At 41.5% G+C, this 19397-nt stretch overlaps 1 protein-coding gene across 1 annotated transcript in view; it reads left to right on the top strand.

Moving 5' to 3' along the window:
* ST18 (ST18 C2H2C-type zinc finger transcription factor) overlaps positions 1-18915 on the top strand; it is a 353913-nt gene extending 334998 nt beyond the window's left edge. The window contains exon 21 of the mRNA XM_030190140.1: positions 18633-18915. Within this exon, the coding sequence (XP_030046000.1) occupies positions 18633-18773 (141 nt within the window). The 3' untranslated portion in view covers positions 18774-18915. The remainder of the gene's footprint in view (positions 1-18632) is intronic.
* The last annotated feature ends 482 nt before the right edge of the window (positions 18916-19397 follow it).

The following is a 19397-nucleotide window of genomic DNA, read 5'->3' as shown; positions in this document are numbered from 1 at the left end:
CTCTCTGTTCTTAAGATCTAAAATAAGAATTTACCCAGATTTATCTAGAGAAACGCAGAAGAGGTGCAAGGCCTTTTTGGCTATGCATCAGAGGACTTTGGCTTTAGGGCCAATTTTGTACTTAAATTTCCTTGTATATGCCGAGTGTTATTTCAAACTAAGCAGTTTCAGTTCTTTGATCCTAAGCAGTTAAAAGAGATTTTGGTTTCTAAAGAAGAAGTGAATGTGAATGTTAACTAACAAAATGCACACTGTGTGATAGTTTGGAAGAAGAAATAGATCAGCAGTATCTCCTGTGTTGATTTATTTTAAAGTATACTTTAATAGTAGTATGTTATTTCTCTCTCTTGAATCTATTTTGCCTAATTATAAAGGTCGAAGGAATTAAGTAAATTTCAACTTAATGTTAATAGAGATAATTGGTTTAAGTTAATTACAAATTTCTGTATCATCTCTGAGCTGTAAAATATAATTAATTTTAAAAAATAATAAAATAACATAAAATAAGCTGGAGGGGGACAACAGCTTTTCTCTGGCACAAGCAAAAAAGTAGTTGAGGTATATAGAGTAATCTCTGAAGGGATTAAAATCCAGAATAAATTAAGCAATTAAATACAGGTGTGGGGGAATTGAATGGGCTTCTTCGTATTCAGCGCACGGTAATCAGTAACGCTGCTTCTTAAAAGGAGCCCTTTATTATGTTAGTCAAAACCTTGTATACACAAAACGATTTAGGTGTATTTGGCGCTGAAGCCATATATGGAATAATAAAAGGCTATACTGCAATGATAACCTGCTTCTCTGTTTCTGGAAAATAGATCATCTGTGAAAAATTCAGATTATATGCTATCAGGTATTTAAAGAAAAGGAAAGGGTGGCAGATGGAAGCCCATTGATTTGGGCTGTTTCCACTGAAAGCAAAGGTGAGCTGTTGGAAAAAGCATGAAAGCAATAGTTTCATTAGATAACAGGAGAGAAGAAGAGAGCAAATATGAGGATATGCAGGGTATACAACAAGAAAAAAGAACTAGCTGGGAAGCTATGAGTACAAATGTTCATAGTCTAAGCAATAAAATTCCAGATTGGCAAGACCTTGTGGTGAAAACAGACATGAATATTGTTGCTTTCACAGAAGTATGATTCAGTTCCCAGGAATGATAGTGGAGGAGTGGCCTAGTGGTTAGAACACTAGTCTTGCAATCCAGAGGTGGCCAGTTCAAATCCCACTGCTCCTTGTGATCTTATGCAAGTCACTTAACCCTCCATTGCCTCAGGTACAAACTTAGATTGTGAGTCCTCCTGGGACAGAGAAATATCCAGTGTACCTGAATGTAACTCACCTTGAGCTACTACTGAAAAAAAGTGTGAGCAAAATCCAAATAAATACAAACAAACAAACAGGAATATCATCTGTTAAAGAAGAATAGAGATGACAGAAAAAGGGGAGGAGTAGCTCATATGTAAAAAATTACATTAAAAAAACTGAAGTACAGGGGGAATAAAGAAATGAGGGTGCAAGGTGGGCTAGCTTGGACAAAAACAGCAATTTTTTCATCTACATGGGTATGATCTAAGATTATTTGACTTGGAGAAAATGGACAGATATCTAGCCAAAGACATTGAAAAGATGAGAATGAAGAGGGGAATGTTGTTCTTAGGAGACTTTAAGTTACTGGATATGTATTCGAGCTTCACATCAGCAGAATTAGTGAGAAATAAAAAGATCATAGTCAGTAGAATGGGCTGGACACCTGAGGCATTAGCCTCATCCTTATATTGCCCAGTACAGCATCAACAACTAGGGAGCTTGGGGGTGGCACTGGAAATTGGTTTGTTGGCTCCTTCAGTGAAAACGTTGTTCCTCTGACCCTGTCTGGATTCTCAGAAAGATGGCAATGGAACCCATGAAGAATGGCATGAGCCTATCTGGCCCATTATCTGGGCTGAAGACAGTGGACGGAGCTTGCTGCCATACTGGTGACATTAAAACAATAGTCATCGCGATTGAAAACAATAGCAAACATGTGAGGATTATATAGTTTTATTAAAGCTCCTGGGTTTTGCATTCTCTCTGGGCCAGATGCACTAAACTTAATGAGCCAGCAACGTAGTTTTTAAACTGGTTCTAGCCAGTTTAGCATGCAAGTAGTAAACTGGGACATGCACAAAAGGGTTCTCCGAGCCATTTTCCTGTCACGGTAGCAGCTAACAAAAAAGGAATGCAAATGAGCTAATCATAGCATGTTTAGCTGCAAACACGCTGTGATTGACTGAGAGAGACCTGGAGGGGCATAATCGAAAGGGACGTCCAAATAGTTTTGATTTGGGCGTCCTCACACGTCCCGATCCCCGATTTTCTCTCCCGTTCTCTCCCTCTGCTGCACAAAATGCCCAGCAATTTATTGACGGCTATTATACATGCAGCTTGTCTGCATGTATGAAGCCGTCTTTGGCACGCGCAGAGCAGCCAGCATAACGCTTGGCTGCTCTGCGCATGCTCAGCTGGCCGACTGGAAGGAAATAGCGTGCAAATGAGCTAACATTGAGCAGCTCATTTGCATGCAATTTCCTTCATGCATGCCTGTTTTTTACCAATTCGCTAAGGGATCGGTAAGGGAAGGGCTCTTTCCAAGCAGTTAGTGCATCTGGCTGTCTGTTAGGAGGTGATTGGAGGAGGGATGTAAGGAGAGTTGGGGGGTGTTGGGGGAGTTTCTGAGGAGCCTGTGAAGGGAAGGAGCTTGCTTTGTTATTTGCAATGCTGTATTGTGGATTTCAGGGCTGCGCTATATATCTTTATTTTTGCTTATGATGACAATAAAGATATTTCTGTATTAAAACAATAGCAAATGCTTATCGCTGCCTTTGTATGTTAGTTTTATTTGAGTAGCCAAGTGGTTAGTGCAGTGGATTTTGATCCTGGGGAACTGAGTTCAATTCCCACTGCAGCTCCTTGTGACTCTGGGCAAGTCACTTAACCCTCCATTGCCCCTGGTACAAAATAAGTACCTGAATATATGTAAACCGCTTTGAATGTAGTTGCAAAAACCTCAGAAAGGCAGTATATCAAGTTCCTACTATTTACTACTATTTAACATTTCTAAAGCGCTACCAGGGTTACACAGTGCTGTACAATTTAACAAAGAAGGACAGTCCCTGCTCAAAGGAGCTTACAATCTAAAGGACAAAACGTGCAGTCAATAAAATTGGGGGCAGTCTAGATTTCCTGGATAGAGGTACAATGGTTAGGTGCCGAAAGCGACATTGAAGAGGTGGGCTTTGAGCAAGGATTTGAAGATGGGCAGGAAGGGGGCTTGGCGTATGGGCTCAGGGAGTTTATTCCAAGCATAGGGTGAGGCGAGGCAGAAAGGGCGGAGCCTGGAGTTGGCGGTGGTGGAGGAGGGATTTGTCCTATGAGCGGAGGTTACAGGTAGGAGCGTAAGGGGAGATGAGGGTAGAGAGGTAATGAGGGGCTGCAGATTGAGTGCATTTGTAGGTTAGTAGGAGAAGCTTGAACTGTATGCGGTACCTGATCGGAAGCCAGTGAAGTGACTTGAGGAGGGGGTGATATGAGCATATCGGTCTAGGCGGAAGATAAGACAGGCAGCAGAGTTCTGAACGGATTGAAGGGGGGATAGATGGTTAAGTGGGAGGCCAGTGAGGTGTAGGTTGCAGTAGTCAAGGCGAGAGGTGATGAGAGAGTGGATGAGAGTTCAGGTGGTGTGCTCGGAGAGGAAGGGGCAAATTTTGCTGATGTTATTGTCATGAATCACCTAGCCACCTGCCTGAGGTTACCTTGCGGCCACTTAGAGGGTCTATGCCCAGTTCAGGTCTGCCTGCACCTGCTGCTCGTGCTCTACACTAGCACCCTCCTCCCACCGACTGTGTCACAACCGCATCTAGACAAGTCTCCCGCTCTCAAATTATCCTCAGATTATCCCGTGATTTATAAGTCAAAATAATAAAAATAAATAAGTGGTTTCATGCAGATCTGTATTTGTTGAAACATTACTAAATGGGCTATAATGCAATCCACTGGTTTTCTGATATTTTGTTCTTGTGATGACTTATACTGTGCCAAAACTGAAAACTCTTATCTCTTTTTTTCTGGTCGATAATAAAAGTAGCTCATTCTGAACACTATCTGCCCAACTGGACATGTAAAACTCTGTTTTTTAATGATGCCACATATTCAGAAATCATAAAAACATTATCACATGTACACACTAGAACAGACATCCATACACATATCACCAAAGTCAACAACTTCTACAGAGTACATCCTAAACTGTTGGGCTAGCTGACCTCTTGAGATCCCACACAGCCTTGTTATAAGTCAGTGATAACTTTGCATCTTTTCTTTGCTGACTGAGCTGAGAAACTAGAAGTAGATAAGCAGCTGTGTACAGTGTATAAAATTATAGTGCATTTCATCTAATCTAATCTAATCCAATAATTTATATACTGCCAAATCCAATAGGTCCAAGACGGTTTACAATCATCAAAAACTTAACAATACCAAAAAATCTTAATATAAAATACAAATATAAAAATAATAAAATATGAAAAGAAGAAGAAAAGAAAAATGTTTTTTTAAAACAAAACAACCAACCACAAATTTAGGTAGTATGTTATTTTTATAACATACCACTGCATTCCACAAAACAAAAGGAGCATGTTCCCACATACCATCTTTCTCTTTTGATCTACACACAGGAAAGAAAAACATTTTAAAGACTCCCAGGTTTCAATCTAATTAAGTTTAAAAAAAACCTATGTAGTTTAAAATAAAAACTCCGAATATTGAGCACCTGATTCTTATAACATGTTCTCTGTTTTGGTGGCCTTTTACTAGGTGAAAACATCTCAGCACCAATACAATGCATGCTAGGGTGTTCCTATAACCAGCCCCTCAAAATAACACACTGATTATGATTTAGATGCAAGGTTATTCCATTCTGATGGCTCCTCTGTGTACATCCATATGCTGCACAAGCCAGCATGTTTCTGTAACTGAGATGAAATAAAAATGGTACCAACAAGCATGCGGCAGCGGATTGTTTATTTTGGTGTCACCAATATAGCGGCTGCAAGGGGAAATGGCTTCATCTTGTTGACATCTTGCCATCTCCTGTCTTCATTAAACCTCCATAGTGTAGGATTGGCAAAACTGAAAGTGGACAATGCCATTGGTCTGGGTGGGATGCATACTAGGATCCCAATGGAACTCACAGAGGTATATGTCTACTGAAGGATCTATTAAGTAGCTTCAGGAAGACTGGAGTGATTCTACAAGACTGGAGAAAAGCAGACATAGTCTTTTTTCATTAAAGTGATAGCTGAGAGGAAGTTGGAACTATATGCCTGTTAGCCTCACCTCAGTAATGGAAAATTAATAGAGACTCTACTGAAGTAAAAATAGGAAACTGTCTAATAATAGACGGATGATTGGGAAACATTATGTTACCTAAGATGCATTCAGTTCTACAGCTTCTGCCGCTGTCTTGATGAATATCTTGATTCATTGTAAGAAACCTGTTCAAGATAAAGGACGACTGCAAGTCTGCTCCCACAGGAGACTGCTGGCAAAACTGAGAGAACATGACAAGGCTGAGAAACATCTATGACAATGATGATTACGTCTGTGAAATGCTACTTGACAGACTTAAAGTAGAAAAGGGTGAAACCGAACTGCAAGATGACAGGTGAACACAGGTTACAACAATCAATAGACTCTACACCCAAACTCCACCTTCCCTCAAGCTGAAGAACTGGTATGATATCCCTGGAAGCAGAAGAGGAGGAACTAGAAATCACAAACCCCAGTGCTACAGGATTAGCAATGACTGTACCTACAAAACAAAGGGTCGTTGTCAGTGGGGTCCCTGGAAGGGCAGAGGAGTGATTTATCTTTTGTTTTCTTATTCTTCCTTGGCCTGTAAAAATATTCTCCCTTCTTGATTAGTTAACTAATGTTGACCACCTAGTAAATACCTGTGATAACTCTTCCCCCCCATCTGCGACAGACCTGGCCACCTACTTCCAAACGAAGAGCCAGACAGTCAGAAGCCAACTCAACCCATCAAACTCTGGCCACGACTCACCACTTTATTCCCCCATTTTTACACCTGCCGACAGAATCTGGTTCCAATCCGAGGAGATAGAACTCCCAGAGGTGAAATGCCTTTTCACAAAATATGCCAAGTCAGTCTGTTGTATGGACGTCTGCCCACCTTACCTAATTAGATTAGCTTCCCCAACATTCTTTGCCACCCTCACTCAATGGCTAAACTTCCACTTACTCTCTGGAAAATTCCCTCTTACTGGAAGCAATATTGTTCTTACCCTCATACCAAAAAATCTAAAAGAGTACATCTGAAGTAAGCAACTACTGTACTCTATTTGTTAAGGCTATGGAGGACTACATGGCCGAACAACTAGACCCACTATTTCCAAAAATTCAACATTCTCTCAATTGGATTTCAGAAAAAAACTACAGTACTGATACAGATACTGATACAGTAACATATGCCAAAGAGCTACTCTGTAAAGGACAATGTGCGATTGTCATGTAACTCGACTGAAGAAGCGCCTTTGACTTAGTGGATTTCGAGCTGATTATCCAAATTCAGCAGCCAGGGCTCAGTCTTATCATGGTTCCATGGTTTTTTTTAACAAACCACTGCTACGTTATCAAGAAGGACGAGATGCTTTCTGATAGATGGAGCCCATCCAGCGGGGTCCCCCAAGGTTCCCTACTCTCCCCCTCCATCTTTAATCTATTAATGCAGACCCTGGGTATTACTCTCAATCTAGGTAAGATAAAACATTTTATCTACGCAGACGATATCACTATGATCATCCCTGTCTCTCGAGCATGGTCCGACACAGTCGATCTTATCAGAACCAGTGTCAGCATAATAGAAAATTGGACTGCACTCTACAAGCTTGAATTGAACAAAAATAAAACCAAGTTCCTATGGTTGGGCTCTAAAGCAGACCCCAGATACATCAAGTCTCTAATACTGGATGGAAATTGCTTCTCCCTAGTCCTCCACTCAAAAACCTTAGGAGTGGAGATAGATCACTTACTATCCTTGCAGAGCCACACTCAGTCTACCATCAAACAATCCTTCATTATATTTAAAAAAAAACCTGAGGATTTTCAAAAAATATTACACTGTAGAAGCTTTCTGACTTCTAGTACAATCCTTAAATCTCCCTAGACTAGGCTACTGCAATCTAGCTCTAGCTATATGCTCCAAATCATCGATTCACCATCTACAGCAAGTGCAGAACTCAGGGGTTAGACTAATCTTCAGATTATCATGGTCTGAATCTTCCCAACCCTATCTTTCTAAACTCCACTAGCTACCAATCAGGGAGAGAATAAAATTTAAACTGGGTGTCACCGCCTTTAAAATTCTCAGTGGAGAAGTTCCTAAGTACATGCTGAATTTTGTATCTTTATTACGAAGTTCCTCTTCTAGATATAATACCCACAACTTACTACTTCTCAAGTTTCCAATATATAAGAACCTAAAATCAACCAAACATTCAACTCTATCTATTCCATACCAACTAGCTAATCTGTGGAACCAACTCCCTGATTCTCTAAGAGCGTGTACACAATACCTGAATTTCAGAAAGCTGCTAAAAACCTTCCTATTCTGTAAGGCAGGCTTAGCCAACACATAATCATATAACCTTTTTGAGGACTCATCCGAAATTAAAGTCATATCCTTAGATACCACATACTACTTTAATTCCTGGACTGATTAGCCCAATTGTGATCCCTCCTTGAACTGTATAGGTATAGGCAGAATACAAAAACTGTAATAATAAGAATAATAAAAATAGCCATACTGAGTCAGACCAATGGTCCACCTAGCCTAGTATCCTGCTTCCAACAGTGAACAATCCAGCTCACAAGTACCTGGCAGAAACCCAATTAGTAGCAACATTCAATGCTACCAATTCCGGGGCAAGCAGTGGCTTCCTCCATGTCCATCACAATAACAGACTATGGACTTTTTCTCCAGAGGAGGGGACTCTTGCAGATCCCTGAAGACCTTTTCCCCAGGGTACCATAACTGCTGGGGATAAAACTTTGCTTGAGGAGGTTGATTTTTTCCCCAGATTTTATTTGTTCACTATGTAGGGCCTGGAGTCTGGAGAATCTGTGGGAAGGAGCCTTCCTGGAAAGGGGCAGGTCCATGGTGCATCTAAGCAGCCTAGACTGTACTGGACCGATTTGTTGGCAGATATGGTCCATGATTGGTATGAAGGTGAGTTCTTAGACTCCGAGGAGGACCCAGTATAGGAGAGGGAACTCGGGGAGGAGGGGGACCTTCCTCAAGGAGATGATCCCACAGTGGTTCATATTTTCCCTAGGGAGGAATTGTCTGAATTGGCAACTCAAGTTACCGCGGTTCTGAATTTTGATGATGAAGTGGATGTGGAGGGCATGGCTAAGAAGGTGGATCTGTTGGTGAAGGGCCTTAAGCGGCCGACTAAATTCTTTCCCATGAATCAAGATCTGAAGGACATAGTGCATTCAGAGTGGAAATCTCCAGATACTCCCTGTAGGATGGAAAAAGTGATTTGGAAGCTATACCCCATTCAACTGGAGGACAGAGATTCCTTTTGCCCTCCTACAGTGGGCACTTTTGTTACTTTTGTCATGAAGATGGCTACCATTCCGGTGAACAATTGTATTTCCCTCAAGGATCCTCAGGACAGAAAAATGGAGACCCTGTTGACATATACCTTTGACTTGTCTGTGCTAGCATTGAAGGTCTCCATATGTGGAGATCTGGAGGCCAGAGCTTGCTTTCAGGCATTTTCAAAGAGGGGAATTTGGTGTGATCTCTTGTACAGAGCTTTGTTACTATCTGAGCCCTTGGCATCCTTTCATCGTGGGTGCTGGGTTCATGTGATAAGTACCTTGTTTTCCTAAGTTGTGATGTTAATGGTTTGGTTAAAAATGTATTTTGTTGCGCATTTTTGCACATATTCCATATATTGCACCCTATATCCACAGAAGTGGGTGGCCTGATGAAAGAGATGCAATTGTTCACCTTTTAGCGGTCATTTATAACTTTCTCCACCACATTGGTGATTAAAATATCTGAGGGCACCCCTTTATTGTACAATTTGTCTAGTACTTACTTCTGGTTGGGATTTGGCATTTATTACTAATACCAGTGAATTTTAGATTGTTTTCACAGTGTTACCAGCAGCAGTTTGTCCTTGGTCTGACAATCTAGGAACATGGCCCACTTGTTCTTTCTTGTTCTCAATCTCTCTTTCCTCCACACCACACCCCCAATCCTCTGACTTGTTTTCTTTCTCCTTTCCTTCCCTCTGCCTCCTTTCTCTGTCCCTCTCTTCTCTCTGATTTTCTCTTTTTTTATATCAAGCTCCTCGTTCCTCTTTTTTTTTTCCCTTTTTCTCTGTCCTGTTTCTCTCTTCTGTTCATGTTTTCTCCTTTCTTGCAACAGCAATCAAAATTCCCCAGTTTCTTCCCACAAACTGTCTTTGACCAACAGGTGACTTTTATAGCATGTGCAAACAATATATCACATGGTGACTGGAGCAGGGGATACATTTTTTTTGCCAAAATAGCATGCAGTCATTAATTAATACATGATTTAGAGCTTCTTTTACCAAACCGTGCTAATGATTCCCGTGCGGCAATGCTGACGAAACCCTTTCAAAGTGAATGAGCTTTGTCAGCATTGCCACACCGGGAACCACTAGCGCGGTTTAGTAAAAGAGGCCCTTACCCCCAAATTCTATATATCGCACCGCTATAACAGTGCGCATAACTTAATTGGTAAACAAGCTAATCAGCGCTGTCAATTGGATGTTAACGAGCAATTATCAGCACTAACTGGCATTAATTACAATTTGCGTGCACAACTCACTAAGCATATTCTGTAACGTGGTGCATGTAAATTTCAAGTTGCAAAGAGAGTATGGAATGGGTGTTTTTAAAATCTATTTGCATTATTATAGAATACACCCACTCTGCACCTAAAATAGGCGTTGGGATTTATGCCAAGTAAAGCATAGCCTAAATGGATGCAAACAAATTTAGTTGCATGGAGAGGCACTCGGTGTATCTATATACCGCACGGAAATTTAAGCCTATTCTATAAAATGTATTTTAGAGATTACGCCTAGGCGTATTTCTTTTCTGCGCAGATTTTTCAGACACCATATATAGAATCCAGCCCTTATGAATAAGATAATAATTTGTGGGTGGTCATCATGTCATCATTTAAATCTCATTATGCTCATTAGAATGCACTACAGTTAACCTTCTCCTTACTAAATGTTTAGCCAGCACCCTTAGTACACATGTTTAAACATTAGTAAATCTGATTGTATTTCTCACTGCACATTAAGCTGGTTCAGTATGAAAACTATTTGTTAGTAAATCAACTCCTATGTCTTTTCATCATAGGCCTATTGAAAATTGTGGGGTTTGACGTTTCATTCCTCTTGTTGTTAATTCCATGGAACTCTTGAGGCAATATTTTAAACTGTGCAGCCAGGTACAAAGCCCGTGGAGTACTTTTACCTGTGGACTTTGCACCAGTTCTCAAAAGGAAGGTATGAACATGATTTCCTTTTGAACATTCCCAAGGAAAATGTACCCACAGAGATTTGCACCTGCTTTTTTGGTGTCGCTTTTTCTGGCCAAAGCAATGCATGTGGTATTGAAAATGCAAGCTATGCATGTTATTTCATCCCTTGGCCTAACCCCACCCAGAGAGAGCTTCCACAAAAATTTCATATAAAAGTATTTTTATCCTCTTACAGGATGGATCTTTTTCAAAAAGCCCTTATATCTGGGTAAAATAGCAACTTACATGGCTTTTGAAAATAATCCTCCCTAGGTATGACAGAGACATGCATGATATTTAAAAACTAAAAATAAAAATAACCCGCTACTGTAATTCAGTTGCTAATACAGATCACATTTTTACAACCTGAGTGCATGATAACTGTGTTATAAGGAATTTTCAGGACTGCTACAAATGATTCATAAGATCTCGCTCAGTTGTTGAACTCTTCCCAGTCAGCCATTTTTACAGGTATTACTAAATTTAATTGAGGGAGAACTTTTCTGAAGAAATCATACAGCTTACTGGACATACCATTAATATGGAACAATTCGTCTTTAATATCACTATCTACCTTTACTTTAAAACAGTCAGATGTTCAAAAGTTGGGAGCAAATAATAGAACAAAAAAAAGCCCAGCACTCCAAAACGTAAAGATATGAAGGTGACTTCTCAACCCACCTTCATATCGGATGCAGTAAATAGAAATTCAGTAAGATTCTTCATACAAAGCTTTTATTTTTCATGCAATTCAGTGCTTTTCAATCACTTTTCCAAAAGTTCAAGCCAATTTGCTTAAAACATCATTCAGTCTTATGACTGGACCCATTACCAGCAGGGTCCATGTTTCGGAAACCTGTATCAGGGCATAGGTCCTAAAACATTACAAAATATATACAATTAGAATATATCTATATAATATATCTAAAACTCCCCTGCATCTACAACACATACCTCAATGTGCCTCAGTTTTGCTCTAAATATACATCTTCAAAATGGCGTCTGAGGAAACCGAAGTGCTGACTAAAAATGTAGCTCTCTCTTCTCATTTACTGCATCTAATATGAAGGTGTGTTGAGAAATTGCCTTCATATCTTTATTTTTTGGAGTGTTAGGCTTTTGTTGTACTAACTACCTTTCTGAACCTCACAAAAATGCTTATGTTCCTCAAAATTCAGTTATGTACTGTGAATATTCTATTTATTACCTTTTAAGTGCCCGTTACAAGTAATATTCCACATATTCCAAAGGTATATCATCATTCTATTTGCTCTATTTCAGTTGTGTCCAATAAGCTAAAATTATTATCCGATTGATTGAAAAGCAAGTGAAGCAAAGAAGGGGAACAATAAACCACAAAAAGAGAATCAACAACAAAAAAATAGAGCGGAGACAGCTAAGCGGTGGAAATAGCCTTTTAAAAAAATCTGAATATGTATTAAAGAGACCTGTGTCAGTTATTTTTATTTTTGAAAAGGCTCTTGTGGGTTTTTTTTAACATCCTTTGGCCATCTCTGCTCTTTCTTGTTGATTGATTGAAAATTAATCCACTTTTATTTTTGGCACATATTTAAGGAACAATGAGCAACCTTCTCTCCTCTTTTTTTTCTGTAAGAAGTAATAAAATTATAACATTGTAAATTACAGAGTAAGCTCTCATTTTGCAAGCTCTATTGACATTTCATATGTGCATAAATTGGCACTTAGAAGAGGGGGAAGTTATCAACATGGGCCACCATTTAGATGAGTTACTTTATCACAACTTGTGCTATTTAAGCATATGTAATTAGACCTAGTTACTAATAACCCAGGTTATTAAACATTAAAATAACCTGTCTTAATGGTAGCCTACACTGATAACTTTCCCCCAAGATGAGTTATTTTGCCACAAGTCATACTATTCTCATTGTCACTTTAAATCTTTGAGGCAGTGCCCCCAACGTACATGTGCGGATGCCTTCTCACCCGACGCTCAAGTGCAGCACCAGCAGTCTATCATTTTGCCATGGAGGAGAGAGGTTGACTTTTTGATCTCTCCTCAGCGTGTCAACCCTTTTGCCTTCTCGGTGCATTCACCTTTTCAGATCATTTTTTTTCATATTCTTCTATTTATTGGATTATCAATTTTCAGTATTAATTTACACAAGTTATATATTTTTTTTCAATTATTTTCATTTTTTTAATTTTCAGTCTTTTGGGGCCTCTGAGCCCTTCTCTTACCTGGGAAGCATTGACTATTTTCAGGTACACGACTTCTCGAGCTCCCTGGGCCATACAGTCTTTTGACCTAGCGTCACTTGTTTTTCCCTCCATATCAACGAGGGCACTGAATGGTTTTAAAAAGCATACTCAATGCAGTAGGACTATTTCAGGCACAGACCCCCATAACCAGTGTGTTCAGTGCTTAGGTCCAGAGCACAGAGACATACAGTGTAGCCTTTGCCTACTCATGCAAGTGAGGACCCTTAAAGCCCATAGAGTCCTGGAAGAAAAACGTTTTGTTTCTGCATCAACATCAGCATCCGCATTGAGCTAAACCTGCATCCGCATCAACAATGAGATGGTCCGACATCATACTCGCTACTGCATAAGCATAAGGACTGTACTTCCTTGTCAATGGTGCTGCGCATATCAAGAGACCTGGAGCATAAAAAAGCTAAGAAGCATCACCATCGCTCTCCTTCCAGGCACTCTGTCCTGCATCGATGCATGGGAAGTGTTCAGGCCACAGTGACCACTCTCCTTCTCTCCAGATCATCTATCATTGAGACCCTTCGAGGTCTCTGAGATCTCCCACACCTCCAAAGGCTACATCTCAGGCTGCATCCACACTGCTTTCTCAGCCTATACCGACACCTACTCTTCACAAGGAAATCCGAGCTATGCTCACAGAAGAGCTTTCATGGCTACTGCATTCACAGTTTATACAGGTTTACAGGATGCTTGTGCCAACCTCAGTCCAGCCCATTGATGCACTGGAAAGACAGCCACAGGAGAGCTCCCGTATGCCAGCTTGATGTTGACTGTCCAGTGCAGCACGAACCTGACCGACGCATGCATTGACATCAACAGACAAGCTTTCTCCAACTTTGGAGAATCATCTCCCTCAATGCACCTCGATGCAGAGCCAGTACTGTTGTCATCACTCTCTTCTTCGTGCTTCCCATGATCAATATTTGAAGACTCGGACTCAGACCTCTCCTGGGAGATGGCTCAGGACCCACAGGACTTCTCATCTGAGGAATTCTATGGCATTCCATCTGATCCCTCACCACCACCTGACAGACGCAGATCTCCTCCAGAAAATATCTCTTCCTGACTTTGTCTGAGAGGTGGCTCAAGCCTACCTTTTAAATTACAGAGGAAGAACCTCTTTCAGAACGTTTTGAAGTTCTAGATTACAATTCTCCTCCTAGAAAAGGAATCACTGTCCCACTTCATTCAATATTCAAAAACTGAGAGTCTCCACTGTCAGTTGAGGTAGCCCCAAAGAAAATTGATACAATGTATAGGATACAAAATCCACTGGATTTGAGACAACACAACTACCCCACCATTCCTTGCTGTGGAATCTGGTTTAAAACATACTTGCAGTGCAAGATCTCATGCTTCTGCTTCTCCAGGAAAGGAAACTAGAACGTTAGACTCTTCTGGCAGAAAAACCTTTTCAAGCCTCAGTGCTAACCAATTAAATATTGGATTATCAACTTTATTCCACAATTTATTTAAAATCTCTAATATAGAATACCCTTTCACAGAATTCCTGCCACCCAAAAAAGTGGAGGAATTCCATAAACTTTACTGAAAATTTCTAGACTGTTGTAAATATCTGGGCAGACAGTCTTTTGATGCCTTTGATGTCTCTTCATGTATTTCTGCCTTAGCAGTAGCAATGCAATGTCTCTCTCGGCTCAGGGTCTTTGACCTCGAATCTGCTGTCCTGTACCATCAAGCAAATGTCCCTTTATCGTGGAGAAAACTTATTTGGAGACAAAAAACATACAGATACTATTAAGATTCTATCCAGGCCACAAACTTCTGCTGCTTCTTCTTCTAGAAGATTTACAGGAGGATATTGATGCTCAAATTATTACTTGTCTAAGCATTGTTACATTCCTACTCCTCCTCCAAAGGACTACGCCCCAGCGCTCAAGTCCAAGACAACAGTGGGGTCAGAAAAGCCAGACACCATCTCAGTCTAAACAGCAACCTAATTTTTGTCTCCTATCTAGAGTCTCGTTTCAACCCCCTCCAAACAAAACTACTTCATGAGGAGCTCTCAGCCCTCCTCCAACAGAATGCAATAGGACCAATTACTCCGCCAGACAGGGGTTTAGGGTTCTATTCCAGATATTTTCTCATTCCAAAAAAGATGAGGGGAGTACATCCATTTCTGCTCTGCCTCCATTGAAGACATTTGCAAGGTGGCTATCCAGCTTATTTTCGAAAGAGACGGACGCCCATCTTCCGACACAAATCGGGAGATGGACGTCCGTCTCAAAAACAGGTATAATCGAAAGCTGAATTTGGACGGCCCCAACTGCTTTCCATCACGGGGACGGGCAAAATTCTCAGGGGCGTGGCCAAATGGTAGCGAAGGCGGGACAGGGGCGTTCCGGGGCGTGGTTAACAGATGGACTTCCGCGCCTGATAATGGAAAGAAGCAAGACGTCCCCGACGAGCATTTAGTCCACACAAAGTTGGTCCTGTTGTTTTCACGACCAAGCTTCCAAAAAGTGCCCAAACTGACTAATGACCACCGGAGGGAATTGGGGATGATCTCCCCTGTCTCCCCCAGTGGTCACTAACCCCCTCCCACCCTAAAAAACAAACTGTTTAAATATTTTTTCCAGCCTCTATGTCAGCCTCAAATACCATACCTAGCTCCATGACAGCAGTATGCAGGTCCCCCAAGCAATTTTAGTTTAGTTGGTGCTGCGCGGGACCCATGCAGAGAGCAAAAATCGGAAGAAAAAAAAACATGCAAGTGCAGTCAGGGAAGTCCAAATTAAAACAATAGTAATAGGGGGATTCAAACCAGCCAGCTTCTGATTACAAGACTTGTACTCTAACCACTGCACCACTTACTTAGACATTCCTTCCCTTTCCATTAAGTCCCTCCAAGTTTCTGTCAGCCAATCACAGCTCATTTATCTGACATTGGTGCCAGCTCCCACTCCCAGAGCTCGCCACTTCTAGTGCTACAAAAGTATTTTAATTTTTGTAGCACTAGTGTTTACCCAGTGGTAATCAGGCAGTGCTGCATGCTACCCGGTTACCGCAGGTTAGCACGGGAGCCCTTACCGCTACCTCAATAAGTGGCGGTAAGTGATCCCTCCCCAAAATGGCCGCTTAGCAAGTGGTTCACTTGCCGCACAGCCATTTCTTTAAATAAAGATAGCCTTTTACCCCCTGTGGTAAAAGGGGGCCTCAGCATGCATCCAGCTTTTTAGCACAGGGTCCCATTTTATTCAGTGAGACCCTGTGGTAAAATAGCATGACATGTGGTAGAATAACTCATTTTAATGGTCGTTCATGTTGACAATTTCCCCCTTAAATATTTGTCTTGTATAAACATCTTAGTTCCCATTTTACAAAGCACATATCAAACCCAAGTGCTTGCAAATGGCAAGGGGGCTTAGCCTGGGTGTGGTTTTGAGTGAGACAATAGTGTGGCAAGTTCATAAATATTTATTCCCCATTTCAGAAGAGGACTAAACATCTATGTCCTACAAGAGCAGCGTTGGGAGTTACATTTGCTATCAAGCACGTTTAATATTTGTTAAACAGCTGCATTAAGCAGCACTCCACTGGAGGGATTGGTGGGGGTGGGGGTTGCCCCCTTAATCTCCCAGTGGTTTTTGTCCCCCTGAACTAGCAAAAGAAACAGGTCACTATCAGACTCATTTTCAAAAGAGAAGGACGCCCATCTTTCGACATAAATCGGAAGATGGGCATCCTTCTCACAGGGTCGCCCAAATCAGTATAATTGAAAGCCGATTTTGGGTGTCCCCAACTGCTTTCTGTCACAGGGATGACCAAAGTTCACGGCATGCCTCGAACCATAATGGAAAAAAAGGGCATCCCTGACGAGCACTTGGACGACTTTACCTGATCCTGTTTTTCTTACAACCATGGCACAAAAAGATGCCCGAACTGACCAGATGACCACTCGAGAGAATCTGGGATGACTTCCCCTTACTCCCCCAGTGGTCACTAACCCCCTCCCACCCTCAAAAAAAATCTTTCAAAATATTTTGTGCCAGCCTCAAATGTCATACTCAGGTCCAACACAGCAGTATGCAGGTCCCTGGAGCAGTTTTAGTGGGTGCAATGCACTTCAGGCAGGCGGACCCAGGCCCATCCCCCCCTACCTGTTACACTTGTGGTGGTAAATGTGAGCCCTCCAAAACCTACCAGAAACCCACTGTACCCACATATAGGTGCTCCCCTTCACCCGTAAGGGCTGTGGTAGTGGTATACAGTTGTGGGTAGTGGGTTTTGGGGAGCTCAGCATACAAGGAAAGGGAGCTATGTACCTGGGAGCAATTTATGAAATCCACTGCAGTGCCCCCTAGGGTTGCCCGGCTGATGTCCTGGCATGTCAGGGGGACCAGTGCACTACGAATACTAGCTCCTCCCATGGCCAAAGGGCTTGTATTTGGTTGTTTCTGAGATGGGCATCCTTGGTTTCCATTAACGCCGAAAATCAGAAACGACCAAGTCTAAGGACGACCTAAATTTCAGGATTTGGGCATCCCCGACCGTACTATCGAAACGAAAGATGGACGTCCATCTTGTTTCGATAATGCGGGTTTCCCCGCCTCTCCATCAGGACGTTTTGCAAAGACGTCCTCAGCAAAACTTGGGCATTCCTTTCGATTATGCCCCTCCATGACAGCATCAAGATTATGTTTCCAAAGTGACAAAGATGATTGGGTATATGCTGGCATATAACCGGTTAAATGCTACACATAACTGGTTAGGTTGCTATTCCAGAACATAATTGGTTACACGCTGGCACATAATCAGTTCTGTAGTGGCTTTGAACCTGTCAATTTTTATACGTTTATTTTTCTAAAATGGATGTTATGGTGCACACTCCTGGTGCATAAGCAACCATTTCTCCTCTACTATAGAACAGGCTCTACCTCGGCAGATTCTGTTCTAAAATTACTGGTGAAAATTGAAACGCACTGACCTGCACATCTCATTTCTTGCTCCTAAGACTTGTCCCAAAATGGAGCTGCTCAGCTGTGATGAGGTCAAAAATACTGTCTTATCAGAGCTTGAGCATATCTCCTTTCAAGATCTTACTCTCATACCCTGCATAAGGTTTAGTATCCTATACCTTAAAACCACCTCCTCCTGAAGTCAGATTTGGCTGGTGTGCAAGCAGTGGCGTAGCCAAGGGTGGGCCCAGGTGGGCCCAGGCCCACCCACTTTGGGCTCAGGCCCACCCAGTAGCAGCACACCTATGATGTGGCTGGCAGGGATCCCCAAGCCCCACCAGCCAAAAACTCCCAACAACTGTCCCTCCTGCATACTTTTTAAATAGCAGATCTTCACCTGCAGTGAGCAGCAACTGATACATATGCTCGCACCGGCCCCACAGCCTTCCCTCTGATGTATTCCCTCCTATGCGGAAACAGGAAGTTGCATCAGACGGAAGGCTGTGGGGCCAACATGAGCAGTGTGTAGAGTTTTGTGAAAATCTGCTATTTAAAAAGTATGCAGGGGAGGGGGTATGTTTGCGAGACCATACGGCATGCAGGTGAGAGAGGGAGAGACCAAATCACTTGTGGGACAAGGTGGAGTTCTTCTGCCCACCCATCTTGGGCCCAGGCCCACCCAAAATTGGGTGTCTGGCTACGCCCCTGTGTGCAAGTACATGTTACAGATCACATACCTCTTCTATCTCTTTACTAAACACAAGTGTGGTATTTGTTGTAATTTCAGCTACTGCAATTTCTATTAACATGTGTTTTTGTCTTCATTTAGGGGCCAATCAGTGAGCAGAATTTTGAGGCATATGTAAACACGCTCACAGACATGTACAGCAATCTGGAGCGGGAGCATTCACCGGAATGCAAAGCTTTGTTGGAGAGTATCAAACAGGCAGTAAGGAGCATTCATGTGTAGTACACCAACGGCTGCTGAGCAACTGGAATGACTGAAGAACAGTAAACTCTAGAGTCCAGATGGATCCATTACGAGGTCATGTACAGATAAGGACAGTAGGCTGCTGGGCTGCATTTACCATTGCAACATTGCACTGATTTTTTTTTCTCTAGCTGTCATAAAAAAAAAAGATGAAAGATAGACAGACTGGATTAACAGTGATGCACTCACTTATAATATATTCTATTTATTTTGGTTCTTTTCTTTTTATTTGCACTTTTCTTTTTTAAGTGGCTATGAAAAATATGTATGACATCTAATTTTTTAATTTATTTTTGATCAAAGAGGTTGTGTTTTAATCTTTGACTGCATTTTGAATCCTGCCATATTTTTATAAATGTTTATTAATTTATTTTCCAGCCAGATTTTAAGTAATTCTGTAAATTAAAAATTATATAGCCTTGCTCAGCTGAAAGAGTGTGGATGAAACTTATTTCAGAAACACCATGATATTACTTACAGTCTTCTACGTATTTTTTTTTTTTTACTTTGAATCAGAAGTATGTTTCACCATGACATGAGATTGAAGACAGAAAGCAGGAATTAGAAGAGAAATGTCTCCCACTTGTGGAGATACTGGACTAG

Source organism: Microcaecilia unicolor, chromosome 1, assembly GCF_901765095.1.
Source record: "Microcaecilia unicolor chromosome 1, aMicUni1.1, whole genome shotgun sequence".
In the NCBI taxonomy this organism is placed as follows: domain Eukaryota; kingdom Metazoa; phylum Chordata; class Amphibia; order Gymnophiona; family Siphonopidae; genus Microcaecilia; species Microcaecilia unicolor.
The sequence above is the reverse complement of the archived record's forward strand: the minus strand, read 5'-3'. Positions and strand labels throughout refer to the sequence as shown.